This window comes from Kryptolebias marmoratus, linkage group LG6, assembly GCF_001649575.2.
Source record: "Kryptolebias marmoratus isolate JLee-2015 linkage group LG6, ASM164957v2, whole genome shotgun sequence".
Classification (NCBI taxonomy): domain Eukaryota; kingdom Metazoa; phylum Chordata; class Actinopteri; order Cyprinodontiformes; family Rivulidae; genus Kryptolebias; species Kryptolebias marmoratus.
This window is the reverse complement of record NC_051435.1, coordinates 14268154-14281402: the sequence shown is the minus strand read 5'-3', so window position 1 is coordinate 14281402 and position 13249 is coordinate 14268154. Positions and strand designations below refer to the sequence as shown.

The window sequence follows — 13249 nt, the reverse complement described above, 5'->3', positions numbered from 1 at the left end:
TGTTACCAGCTCTGTTACACCCAAAACAAGGTAATCGCTCTCACATTTCCTTGGAAGATCAGGTTGAATTATAATCCAACAGCTGCAGGTGGACAGCACTCCCACTCGGGTTACAAGGAACTTAAATATTTTATCCGGGGACACGAGGCTGGTCCTCAGAAAGCAGAAGTCATAACATGAAAGCTGGCTGGCAGGGTGAGCGGGATGAAACGGGACACATGCTGTTCTACTGAGGTTACCAGGGATCAATCAAACATTTAGACTTCATAATTACAAAAAAAAAAAAAAAATGGTGTCAGTGTCAGCCTACCTAAGCTTTTTCACATGTGGCAACTGGAGAACTACCAAACAAAACAAATAAAAAGCGGAGTTTTTTAATGCTGGTGATAGACCATTTCCCGGTGAGCCCCTCCTGACAGGCCGTACTTCTGTTTCCTGACATGGAAGCATCTGTGTTCGTGGTTCAACATTCAACCAGAGGGCCACTGAGTCCCACCTTTCTGTGCTGTTTGAAATTATCAGGCTGGAAACCCATTTTTTTATGTGCTTAGTTCAGACCCTGCAGCAAAGATCTACTGTACAAAACAAAAAAAAAAATCCCTTCAGGCGAGCTGCAGCTCTTCCTGTGGTGTTGCTGTAGACATGACTTAGAAACACTTGATTAAAGGTCTGTAACGGCTTCCTGTCTAATGCAAAGTCCAACCTATTTAATTTTGTTCAAAAAAAGTTTTAAGTTGTAAAAACTCCAACTACGGTATTCACAAAAACTGTATAATTCTGTTCAGTGTTTTTATTTAAAGGTTTCTGACACAGATTATTAGCTAATATGTAGTAAATATAGCAATAATTTAAAGTCACAAAGCTTGTAAAGTGGGATTTTGAAGAAAATTTTTTAACAATAAATATCTTACCAATTATTGATAGATTCATTCACAAAATTTCATGTATATATTGAAGTAATGTACAATTAAAGCCAATGTAAAGGCTCATAAAACAGTATTTGGACAGGTTGCTATAAACAGCTTTTAGATTAAAGTTGTTTTTAGATGGCAGCGGTCTATCTTGATCTTAGAACGACTCAAACTAGCAATGAGCTTGTCAGTCCAGTCAGAATTAAACTCAGATACTCCAAATTGGATATTCAAAATAAAATACAAGATTTTGGTCATTTCCACCTTGTTGTCCCATGCAATTAAGTTTTGAGTCAGCTTTAAGTTTATTAGAAAACTAAGATTACTTGTCTCAAAATTTGCCAAACTAATAAAAGAACAACCTGAACAAAGTAGAGGTTAAGAGGTGAAGTTGATATTTTTGAATTAATAATATCACAAGTATGTACTCTTGGAAGAAATTGGACATAAGTTTTATTTTTATCTCCTTCTGCGTTTGGATTCTGTCTGTCAGTAAAATATCTTGTGACCCATTAGACATATTGTAATGAAACTGTCAGAAAGTAGGTACCTCTGCAGCTGATTAAGTTTTTGGAGTCAACCTGTTGTGAGATGGCTGCAGCAGCTAATCAACCCACAAAAAGAGCCATAATTAGTTTTACAAATACTGACCAACCATTCAGGATAGTAGAAGCTGAGGGTTGTCTCATCACATGCTCTAAGTGCTTCCAGATCAAGCAAGATCTACTTTTAAAACTCAGTCATGCATTCGTTCAAGAAATTATAGATTTAACGGTCTTTGTTGACAATTTACATTTAGCCAAACAGACCTGAACTTTGCTTGTTGGTTTTGTGGCGAAAAATGAAGGTGTACGTAAAACAACATAAATGACAGATGGGGGGAGAAAAAGGGACGGAGGAACATGCGCTCATGTTATTGTTCGCTGAATGTCTCGTGAGCACATCTGTCCTGAGCAGCAACAATACATCCAGTAGAACAAAAAGATTTTTAAATTTTAGTTTTTTTCTGCGGGGAGTACTTTGATTTTGCCGGACCGATACTGTAATCCTTTCATTCAGAGGCATACCAGCTCATATTAGCTCACATACTCAGTGTGCACGCCTGACTTCACACATGACTTGTTTTTAAATTTACTCTTACTACATTTGACAGCCGACCCACTGCAGACCCCCCCTGACAACAATCAGGCCTTGTCTTTAAAGTCACTCTGCTAATCCCTCAAGAAGAAAGCCCGGATTCAGCCCAAAGCTGGGAGGAGGTGGCGTGGTGGGGGTGAAGTGAGTTAGAAGACATGAATCTTCAAATACGAAGACACATTTACCTTTTAAAGGTGCAGAAAACTAAAACAGATCTTCCTTCTTCTTCAGTCCCACTTCTGAGTGATCATTCCTGCAGGTGGATTAATGTTTAATTATCTGTGACTCTGGGTAACTTTAACAGCAGGCGATTTGACTCCTGGATGCTGCAGCTTCTCTCCTCATCTCGCCTTGCATCTCAGGTTGCGTTCGTAACAGCATCTTCCTGTTTAACACAAATGGTATTTGTGTACTCTGGGTTTACACTGCAGCACGCTGTGGGGAGGGTTTCCTTGGTGCTGGCTTTGTACTGATAGAAAATAACAGAGAACATGAATATAGGCATCCAGCTGGGACTTGGTCAAAGACGAGTAAAATACATGAATGGCAAAGCCTTGTTTGTGGCAGCCACACAGAAAAGGAACACAAAAGGCTGAGGCAGGAACAGAAACTGTAAAAAAAGAGCTAAAAGAAAAGGAAACCAGCTAGTTATTAGATCCTGGCGAGGCATGTTCAGGGATTAGCAGATGGTGAAAAGCAGAATTAAACTTGTTCTTGATTCTTATTACTTCTGGTTTACAGAAAACCTTCATCTTTATTCAGATTCCCGATTAAACTCACCTTCATATGCAAATAAAACCTGAATTCATTCAAGCCACAATTTGAATGAGTTCATGTAAAAGAAATAAAAACACACACCAGAATAATGCTCAGTAGGTCCCCGTCCTGCTACCAACAAGCCTCTGACCAATCAGGACATGGAGAAAAATATTAAAACATCTGCGGGTGTCTAGCAAAAAAAAATACAAAAATCTTTATTTTTTCCAAAAAGTGTGATGTTTTGCCAAGTGCCTGATCTTTCTTGGGCCAGCTGCTGCAATAAATGCCAAAAACACAATCCCTCCAGATAAAGGGATAAACAATTACATCAGCTGCTTTTTTTTTTGCAAAACTTTAGCTACTTTTGTGAAAAAAAATAATAAAAAAAATTGCTTGCTCATCAAGTTCTTCTTGTTTAAGCCCATTTTTGGATTATTTGTGAGAATGCTGATTCAGCAGAGTTGTCCTGTTTTTTTTTTCTCTTTTACTTTTTTGCAATCTTACTACTTCTACATACTTTGTGCTATTTTAGCCTTTTATATATCAAACTAGAAGCACTTGGAGAGGTTAAAGCTCCAAGGACATAGCATCAATAAACAACAGCCCAATCTGGATTATGATCTGGATCACCAACAAATTTTTATTGTTTTTTTGTGAGAACCCCAAAATTTCCTGAAAATCTCATCAAAATCTGTTGATTATGAGTCTTTATGTAATCTTGCTAACAGAGAGACAAACAAACATGGCCAAAAACATAACCTCCTTGGGGACAGTAAGGTAACAAAGGGGTCACCTGTGACCTTTGACCCCATCGCCTTAAAAATCAACAGGCATCATCGCCTGTGTCCCTGACATTTGATCGGATTACCACCAAAATGTAATCACCCGTTCCCTGTACCGTGTTTTACGTTTCCTGAACATTTCATAAAAACCTGTTCATAACTTTTTGAGTAATCTTGTGTACGGACAGACAAACAAACAGACTTAACGTCTGTTTGTTTGTCTGTTTGTAAACAAGACCTCCTTGGAGGAGGCAAACATTCAGCTCATTCAAGAGACGGGTGCTAGGAGCTTTGGTTATTGTAACTTTTATACTTTTCTAAATGTTTACCTTTATTTGCAAATATTCATCCTATCGAAATGTATAGAGATCTCAGGAACTAAATCTGGTTCCCTAAAATGTTCAAGCTTGTTCACCTACTGAAAGAGAAATATTCCGAAATTATGACACAATGTAATCCTAAACCAATAAAATGAATTTAGTTCTTAATCTTGTTGATTGAGATAGTTATCACATTCATGCTGATAAAAAACAAATGTGGTCAAAAAGCTTTTTTTTTTCTTTATTATCGTTTACATACATTCCACTTTAAGGCGTAAACACATACACATTTAACAGATTTCCTGTAAGTGCCATCTAACCTATAGGATATTTGAAATGTAGATTGACACAAGAAAAGTTGGTATAAAAGCTAATTTTGTTATGAAAAGTTACTATTTCTATTTACTTAAAGCACAAACTCATATAAAAATGATTTTATAACAATTAATGTTGCACGCATCACATTTCAGGGTGCATATAGCACTTTTTTATATTTCAAACACCTGGTTTACTTGTTAAAACTCTCCATTAGTAAGGCACTTAGCAGTTGCTATTATATCTGTGCTGTTGTAACACTGAAGATACTTCTGAACATAGGAAGACGGGGTTGCTTTTTTTGCTCTCCACACGAGCAAAAAAAAGCTTTTATCAGAGATGTGGCCAAACATTTTCCCGTTTGAAATGACACAATTTGAATAAAAAAGAAAAAAAAGAAAACTGATCTCTGCCTGTGAGGTTTCTCTCTGTATGCAAAAGCTCGGAGAACGCTCTCAGCCTTGTAGGCTGCGAATGTGTTCAATAGCTATTGTTTCTGTGCGAACGGAGAGAACAGTTTGCCCTGGTCCACCCCATGTCCACTTCCTGTGTCTGCAAGCAAACCTCCACATCAGTAAGACCGTCTTAATTTAAAAACCGCTAAGCATGTTTCCCTCAAAGATGGTGCGTTCAATGACCATAATGCTGACAAAATTAGTGAATAGATAATTACGTAGCTTATTTTCATCGTGAAGTTTATTAAGGCTATCTCCCACAAAAAAAGGCCTATAATTTGAAATTTTGTTTTCCACATCTTAAAGACAAGTTTTCTCCATGCTCACTTGGTCATGGAAATACGGATTAATATGACAGTAGCTGAAATATTGACTCTTGTTTGAAAAAGTAGATTTAGTGTCACAGTAAAGAGGAAATATGCTGCCCTAAAAACAAAAGTAATCCTGCTGCACCTTGAGCCTTCACATAAACATGAGTTTTACTGCCCTCCTGTGTTTGACCGTCTGACAGGCAGGTAGAGGGACGAACAAAACAAGCCCTTCTGTTAATCGTGTACTGATATGTGGTCAAATAAAAACAAACCAAAAAATGAATCCATGAAAAGTACTTTCCTGACGCCACAGGCGATTGTCACGTGTTCTGAGGGTTTTAAGAAGATAAAAACGTAAAAAGGTATGCTGAACGTGTGTCAGTTGTGCGTAAAATCCACAAATAAGAGTCTGTAAGCACCGCTCGTTTTAGTTCTCTGCAGCTCTATCCCAGGAGGACCCGCTGAAGGCGATCGGCCGGCACGCTGTTCTCATCCTCGGACTCTGCGTCGCTCTGAGGGTTGGAGCTGCATGGCGAGGTGCACTCGGGGGAGCACAGGTAGTGCATGAGGGGCAGCCGGTACTTCCCGCAGAAGTCCACAAATTTAATCTGCCGTACGCACGAGTCAAAGTACACACCTGGGGAGACACAACACCAGCAGAGTTAAATCTATAAGAATAAGTGAATAATCTGCTGTCGGCACAGTATCATAATATACTTTATGAGATTAGGAACAATATTAGGAAAATATTCTGAATTCTGAAATGATGAGACGAGTCCCCACATTTTCCTCATTTGTCACTTTTTCTTCTGTCCTCACAAAGCTCAAAACACTCTTATACACTTTAGCATCAGGGCTGCTGTGTGCGTTTAGGACAGTTAGAAAGCATCAGATTACCAACATGTAAAAACGGCATGTTGTTTGTGTCTTGGATTATCTGCAGTCCTGTGATATTGAAGCTGCACCCATTCACATTGTAGTGAAGGAATATTTTCAAATTATTGTGCAGCTGTAGGATATGTAATTGAAGAGGCTCCCAAAGTGAAAATTGTGTTCATAAAACAAAATTTAGAAATGACTAAATCATTGTGATTTAAAAATAAAATCATAAATAAAATCCATTCATTTGCATAAAGTCAAAACTCTGATTTCTGTTTGATTCAGGAGCAGCTTGTATTTTTATAGAAGGTTAATATATTTCTTTATGATAGTAAAGTTTTACATTTTAATATGTAACAAAAAGAAATTTGAGCTGAAATCCTGTATTTGTCCCTGCAGACATGTTGCTCTGCATTATGTTGCAACGTTTTCACTTTGGTTTAGTCTGTCGAAGACATTCTTCAAGTTCTGTGGTTTGTTCGAATGCAGCTCTGCTAACAATATGTGCTTTGTTTTTTGTTTTTTCCCCTGAGAGGAAAAAAATGGACTTTTTCCTGGCAAACCCAAATGACTCAAACTTCTTCAGTCATTTTCTGACAGCACAGCCTCGACTTGGGGAAACTTGTCGGGACATTGTTTCATGAGAATCCTGGCAGTAGTTATGAATGATTTTCATAAATTTTCTCACTGGATGATAATAATCTTCAAACTCTTCTTAGCATGACTGGCAAAAAAACTGCTTCTCTAAGTTAATAAAGTCTTTCTTTAATAAATGCTCCAGAGAAGCAAACTCCCCCCAAAATGTCTGTTTTTATAGAGATACTCACATCTGCTGATGATGCATTGACCAAGTTTATTTGAATAAGAGCATTTGTTTGTCATGTAAGGCTCATAATTTCTATTACAGCAGTAAGGATGTACTTGGCTTTTCACACACCGCCACTAAATTCTGGATTGCATATTGTTCAATAAGTATTAGGTGTTTTATGACATGTTGTTTATTTAAAGTTGTTTCTACCTTATTTATAACCTGATAAGGATTAGAATTTTTTTCTTATAACCTTGGCTTGAAGGATGTGCACACAGACTTCGTTTGACATTTTTAAATTGTTGCTAAAAACAGCATGCCACAAGAAAAACAAATATAAAAATCCTAACATTGCAGTGAAGTCTCACCGGCACATTTGGGGTTGGGACACTTGCTAGCTAGGTCCAGGTAGCGCAGCAGATTCGAGGGCAGGTCGCAAGGGAAGTAAGGAATATTTCGGCTCTTTATGGTTCGTCCTGCCAGCTCTAGCAGCGAGGGAGGGTCGTAGGTCATCTCTTTGACGAAGCGCACCACCAGCGGGTTGCCTCGGAGACTGAGCTCCTGCAGGTGGACCAGACTGAGGATCTCTCTCGGCAGGTAGGTGAGCAGGTTGTTGTGGAGACTTACAGATCGCAGAGAGTGGAGTCTAAAAACAACACAGCAAGGAACAAGATTCAATATGCGGCTGGCTGAGCTGCTGTAAGGGAGCGGAGAGTTGTTTTTTACCTGGTCAGCTGTGGAGGCACACTTTGGATACGGTTATCACATAGCACCAGGTACCTGAGGCAGGGCAGGTTCGCCACTTCAGGAGGAATGGCTGAAATAAGGTTTCCACCCAAATACAACATCTCCAAACTGACGAGAGGAAGACAAGAACAACAGAGCACCATTTACCAAAGGAAAAACAAACGCTTTTATGTACCTTTCCTTGCTAGTGAGGATCTAATACTTTAATTAAATTGCTTCATTTTGACGCATTTTAAAATAAATACATAACTTTTCAAAGACAATTTAAGTTTTTTTGGTCAGAATCCTTGTAATTTTGGCAATAAATAAATTTCCTCCACTTTGATTAGCCTCTATTCTGTTTAATTTAAGATAGAGTTTGTTATGTAACCTGGAATTTGAAGAAAAAAACGTTTTTTTTTTGTTATCCATCCTTTCATATTAAACCATATTAACTGACAGAGGAAATAGTCAAGCTCCAACATTCATGAACAATATAAAACTTCCTTTTAAACCAAAAAAGACTTGTCAACTTGTCAGCAATTGTCGTTTTAAGATGTCCAGCTTTAACAACTGCAGTTGGCATTAAAATTAACAAACATGCCACAAGGGGGAGCTAACGCTGCACTGATTCATGCTTTAAAGTCCCAATGATGAGGTTATCTTTAAATCTTCTCTGTGAAGCCTTGCTTTTAAAATAGTTTTGTACATATTTTATAACATAATAACAAACCTGTGCTTGTGCATCCTTTTATTCTGCTTTGTGCTTTACCTTCATGATAAATACAGAGCCATGTAAAGCATCGTGAGCAAAAATATCAGATTCAATGTAGTGTGTACAATGAATATCTGAAAACCACAATATCCCCTGTTAAACAGCAAAAATCAATGCATAGGGCTGTGGAGAACAAAGGTGGAAAATTGGGAATCAAAGACAGAGACTGGGAGAGAGCTATAGATGACCGGTCAGCAAAGGTAAGCTGCCAGACCATCTGCCTGCTGGAACTGATGACACAGCAAGTGTTAGTGAGGAGGCCATTATGCTGTTCTGGTGGCAAAGCTCCCTTCTGTGGTGGGCGCTGAGACATTTAGGGCCTGTTTAACGTCCACATGGACACTAGTTAGTTATGAGGGGGGAAATAAATAAAGATCTAAAGTACAACAATACTGTAATCCTGTTGTTAAAGATCTTCAGACTTTGAGTCAGTTTGTGGAAAAAGGTCTTCTTGAACGGCCTCTCCAAGCACTGATAGTTTGAGCAAAATGTATTGCTAATAGTGCACTGCTGAGAGAACTTTGCTTCAAACCACAGCTATAAATCTATGTTGCACTAAATACATAGATAGCACTACAGTGAGCAGGCAGTATGACGACTTAACGGAGATGAAGCGCCCTTTATGATACTCAAAACAAAGGGAGAAGTGTATCTGACATTGCGTAAGAGTTCATTTTACTTTTGCAAACCAAATTTATTTAAAGCCCCCTATTTACCAACTGTTTCATAACACCCTGGAGCAGCAGCCAAGCTTGAATCTGTTTCAGGATTTGCGGCTGAATGTTGGCGGTGTAAGTGGCATTGTGTAAGCTGACGGCTTTATACAAACCGATGAGCCTAATTAGGACTATGTGTGATTAGAGGTTAACTTTCCCTCTTTACTCTCTGTGGGTTTGATAAATTAGTTTGGTGGTTCGACCTTCGGTCTGGCTTTAGGTTACTGTGACTTGATACTGGTAAACTCGACACAAGATAAGATAGAAGAGGTCTCCTGACTGTCCAATATCAGCATCTTCCACGTTCACAGAACATACAAACAACCTGCCGCTAAATACAAACTGGCTTGGTGCTTTTTGTATTTATTTAATAGATTTTCCCATAATAATGAATGCAGCTTTTTATGTCGTTGCTGTTCCACTTCAACTATAAACGACTGTTGGATTGTTTTGCTCCACAGTGACGCCAGAACGACTGCTCAAAGAGTACACACCTAGTGTCTTTAGGTTTTAGTAACGTTTATTAGGCCAAACATTGCCCAACAACCTGGGTTTATTGGGTAATGTTTACCCTATATGCCCTCAGTTAAAATAAATGGGTCAGCTTGAACGAGTGTGACATCATGTGTGTTTACAACACCTTTAAACGGCACACCTTATTGGTGGAGATTCATGCAGCGAACTGCAACATCTGAAAGCAGACTCTGGCAAGTACACATCTCAGCAGAACAAAGCATTAAATCTGTTTCTGTACTTTTGCCACGTGGAGAAAGCGGTTACTGGAGAGATAACGGTAAACAAGCCTCTGCTCGGGACGTGGAGGATGTGCAGCTATAAAGTCTATATTTACACAGGACTGAAATGACTTTACTTAGAGGAGTAAAAGATGTGTCCTCACCGGAGAGACACAAGTGAGAACAACACGTGAAAACTAAATTCAAGTAGGAAAACACAAGACATGAATATGCCATTAAAGCTTCTTTTGGCTGTTCCCTTTTCAGGGGTCGCCACAGCGGGTCGTCCTCCTTCATCTACATCCATGTCCTCTCTAACTTCATCCATATGTCTCCTTTTTGTCTTTTTCCTGGCAGCTGCATCTCTAACATCCTTCTACCAATATACCCGCTGTCCTTAAAGCTTCTTTAAATGTTTATTATAGCTCTTACCTTGTTATTACACCTTAACTATTATTTAAAACTTCGCTTTTTTATTTACTAACTATTACTGGGTAAATCCAGATGTAGTGGTTGTTACTTTTCTTTTCAACACCTTAATCTTTTTCAACTAAGCTTGTTTTGCCAGGCTGTTTCAGTGATTTCTGCTGTATCTGCCAATATACACCGAGCCGATTGTTCTCAGTGACCCCAGCATGATCAAATACAACATGCCTGGACTTGGCGCTCAGAAATCAATATTTCCTTTAAGGAGTTTTCAAAAAAATCCAACTAATATCCAGAACAAGACTCAAAACCCCCGTTGAACTGGAGAATAAGAGAAGAAGGACGCCAAAGCAAAACAAACAGAGTGAAAGTTCAAATAAAATATGGGGTCCACGGCTAATTAAACTACAGTGTATTAAGGTGGCACTTTCAAACCTGAACAATAAGGAATGCAGCATTTTTTTGTTTTGTTTTTCACTAATACTGGACTAATATAAATTATATTACAGAGACAGAGCAGCTCATTCATACAGCTGTTTGTTAGCTTTTCTGTAATTAAGAAAGGTACAGCCAGGAGGTCAATCCTGCACACTGCAAATGATTTACATAAAGACCCTTGGTAATCAATATTTTCCCTAATTTTTAAACTTTATACATATTTTCTTTTAGCTCATGTTATACCTTAATATCCTCCACTGATTGCATTCTTTAAAAAGTGATTGTTTCTTCACTTTTGTTGCTTTTGTATTAACAATTTATTTTATTTTATTTTACTATCAGGCCACAAACAAGCTAGGGAACGTGTTACCATAACAACAAGGAGTCTGGTCCATATTTCTAATAGGGAAGATTAAACTGACTGCGGGGTTCGGATAATGAGCAGATTTATCAATATATCCACAAAATATCGCCTGATACAATCTAACACCTACCCTCTAAATCGTTTATCCAGTCCTGCAGTGTACTATAATCAACTGAAGTTAGATAAACTAAGTTAGCTTGAGTCTGTGCTTCCCACAGCTAGCAATGGTGTTACCTACCTGGGTAAATTTTCTATCTCCGGAGGAATACTTTTTAGTCTGTTTCCGCCGACTGAAAGAGACTGTAGACGAGCCAGCTTCGTGCACTGGAGGGGGATCTCCTCAAACCGATTCCCACTAAAGTTCAACACCTCCAGCTGCATAGAGCCGAACTCCTTGGGCAGAGAGAACTCGTCCAGGCGGTTGTTTTTGGCTAAAAGTGTCTTGAGGTTGGTGAGCCGCGTGACGCCCTCGCAGATGGCCGTCAGTCCGTTGTTGCTGATGTCCAACAGCTCCAGGTTGTAGAAGAGGCAGACCGACGAGGGGAGCGAGGTTAGCCGGTTGTAGTTCAGGTAGAGTTGTTTCGTGTCCTTCCTCCTCTCGTCGCTGACGCCGTCAGCGTTGAAGGTGCTCAAGCTCAAACGGGAAAAATCCAGCACGCAGTCCCTCGCCGACGCCGCTCCTTCGTGACTCCCCATTTCGGCTGCTTTCGAGTTGTTTTCAAGTCTGCTCGAGGCTTCGCGAGTCCCCCCGTCCACGTAAACCGCTACTTAGCTCCAGCGGCTGTGTTTCTGGAACATGTAGAACAGTACTCCTGCCGAAAGCCGACATTTAACTACTCTGAATGCCTTGAAGCCCTCCTACAGCTCAGCCATTCTTTGACTGGGGTGGGATTTTCTCTCTTGCGCTCCGATTGGCTGCTTTTGTCCAAGCCCCGCCCACCAAGGCGTTAATTGGCTACTCTTCTTGTCCATCATATTACAGAAGTATAATTTGACACTTTTCCTACCTGCAACAAGTTTACTGCTAAATTCAATGAGACTCAGAGTTAGATTTAAATCCGTTATAATGGTGATATAAATTGTAAGTCTTGCAACAATAAAACAATACAAATTATTTTGTGGATAATTACATTAGCACAACATCGGTCCTACGCAAGTTCTTGAGTCATGAACTACAATTACATTATGCAATGTCCTGTGGACTTCATGTACACAGAATGGAATGAAGGCACTGAATAAATAGATACCTTTTGCTGAGTCTGGGTCAACCTTGCACTACATTGTACTTTCCCTGGAGCTGTTACTGCCAGCAAAGTGTATAAACAAAAGTTAATGTTTTAGCCATTTTTAAGGAAAATTGTGAAAGTGGTCCACAGTGCCGTTACATAAGGAGACAGGCAGGTGCTGAGAGCAAGAGCGGTACAAGCAAAGGGCAATGTAGTATACGCAACCCTGTTTCCAGAGGTGAAAAATGTTGAAATGCTGTAGAAAAGGCAATAAATAAATAAATGAATAAATTGCTTGTCAGTAAAATGCCTAAAAAGGCTATCCCAGAGACTCAATCATTGTTAAGATGGGGAAGCACTTATTACTCTGTGTGTGTAAAGCCAAATAGTTCAGTGTTTTACTAGCAGCTGTTGGAAGTAACTTGAGAAATTTATTCATTTACAATACTTAAACATCCATCGATTAATATTCGGCTGCTTATCGTGTCGGGTCACAGGGGCAGCAGGAAACCCAGACATTCATCTCCTTTAACTCTCCAGCTCCTCCTAGAGGATCCCAAGGTGTTCCCAAACCAGAGAGGGTACGTTCTCCATCCTGGATCTGCCCTGAGGTCTCCCCTAAGTGGGACATTGTCTCAGTTGACTCCTTATGATGTGACAAAGCTCCTCACCTCACCTTAACTCTAAGCCTGAGCCGCCCTACACAGAAAACTCATGTTTCTGGGATCTCGTTCTTTTGGTCATGATCCATACCTCAGATCGTAGGAAAATCGAGAGCTTTGCCTTTTGGCTCCGCTCCTTCTTCAGCACCACTGGTCAGACTCTGTAAGACTTTATAGGCACATTAAAAAGTTTACCTGAAAGTTTCACTGTAAAAGAGAATCTCCATACCCCTGTAATTTAAACACTAAAGTTGGGTTTTTGACCATATTATATACAAATACAGTTCACTACTGGCTGCTATTGGCTCTGCAATGTGAAGGTATTATTTTAGTTGTTGCCAGGCAACAAACAACTGAGAGCGTTCATAAAGATCTTTGGAGATATGAGCTCTTATCGCATTGCTACACTACCATATTTGCACCTGTTTTTTTATGTGTGTATTAATTTTTCCCTCAAACCGTTGTTACAACAACACAATCTACCACATACAAATAATAATAATCA

The 13249-nt window shown here is 39.3% G+C and overlaps 1 protein-coding gene across 1 annotated transcript; it reads right to left on the bottom strand.

The window, feature by feature from the left end:
• Nucleotides 1–4136: 4136 nt before the first annotated feature.
• Nucleotides 4137–11737, bottom strand: lrrc58b (leucine rich repeat containing 58b). Its single transcript, XM_017410132.3, has 4 exons — nucleotides 11095–11737; nucleotides 7404–7532; nucleotides 7046–7323; nucleotides 4137–5627 (listed from the first exon to the last, which is right to left on the bottom strand). Exons 1-4 carry the CDS (start codon nucleotides 11550–11552, stop codon nucleotides 5434–5436), a joined length of 1059 nt encoding a protein of 352 aa, XP_017265621.1. The 5' UTR covers nucleotides 11553–11737; the 3' UTR covers nucleotides 4137–5433.
• Between the last annotated feature and the right edge of the window lie 1512 nt (nucleotides 11738–13249).

Excerpts from the sequence above, each read along its gene's own strand:
- lrrc58b (XM_017410132.3), bottom strand. The coding sequence starts at position 11,552 with ATGGGGAGTCACGAAGGAGCGGCGTCGGCGAGGGACTGCGTGCTGGAT. Across the intron at positions 7,324-7,403 it reads GTGCCTCCACAGCTGACCAG|ACTCCACTCTCTGCGATCTG; the intron begins GTAAAAAACAAC and ends TGTTGTTTTTAG. Across the intron at positions 5,628-7,045 it reads TCCCAACCCCAAATGTGCCG|GTGTGTACTTTGACTCGTGC; the intron begins GTGAGACTTCAC and ends GTGTCTCCCCAG.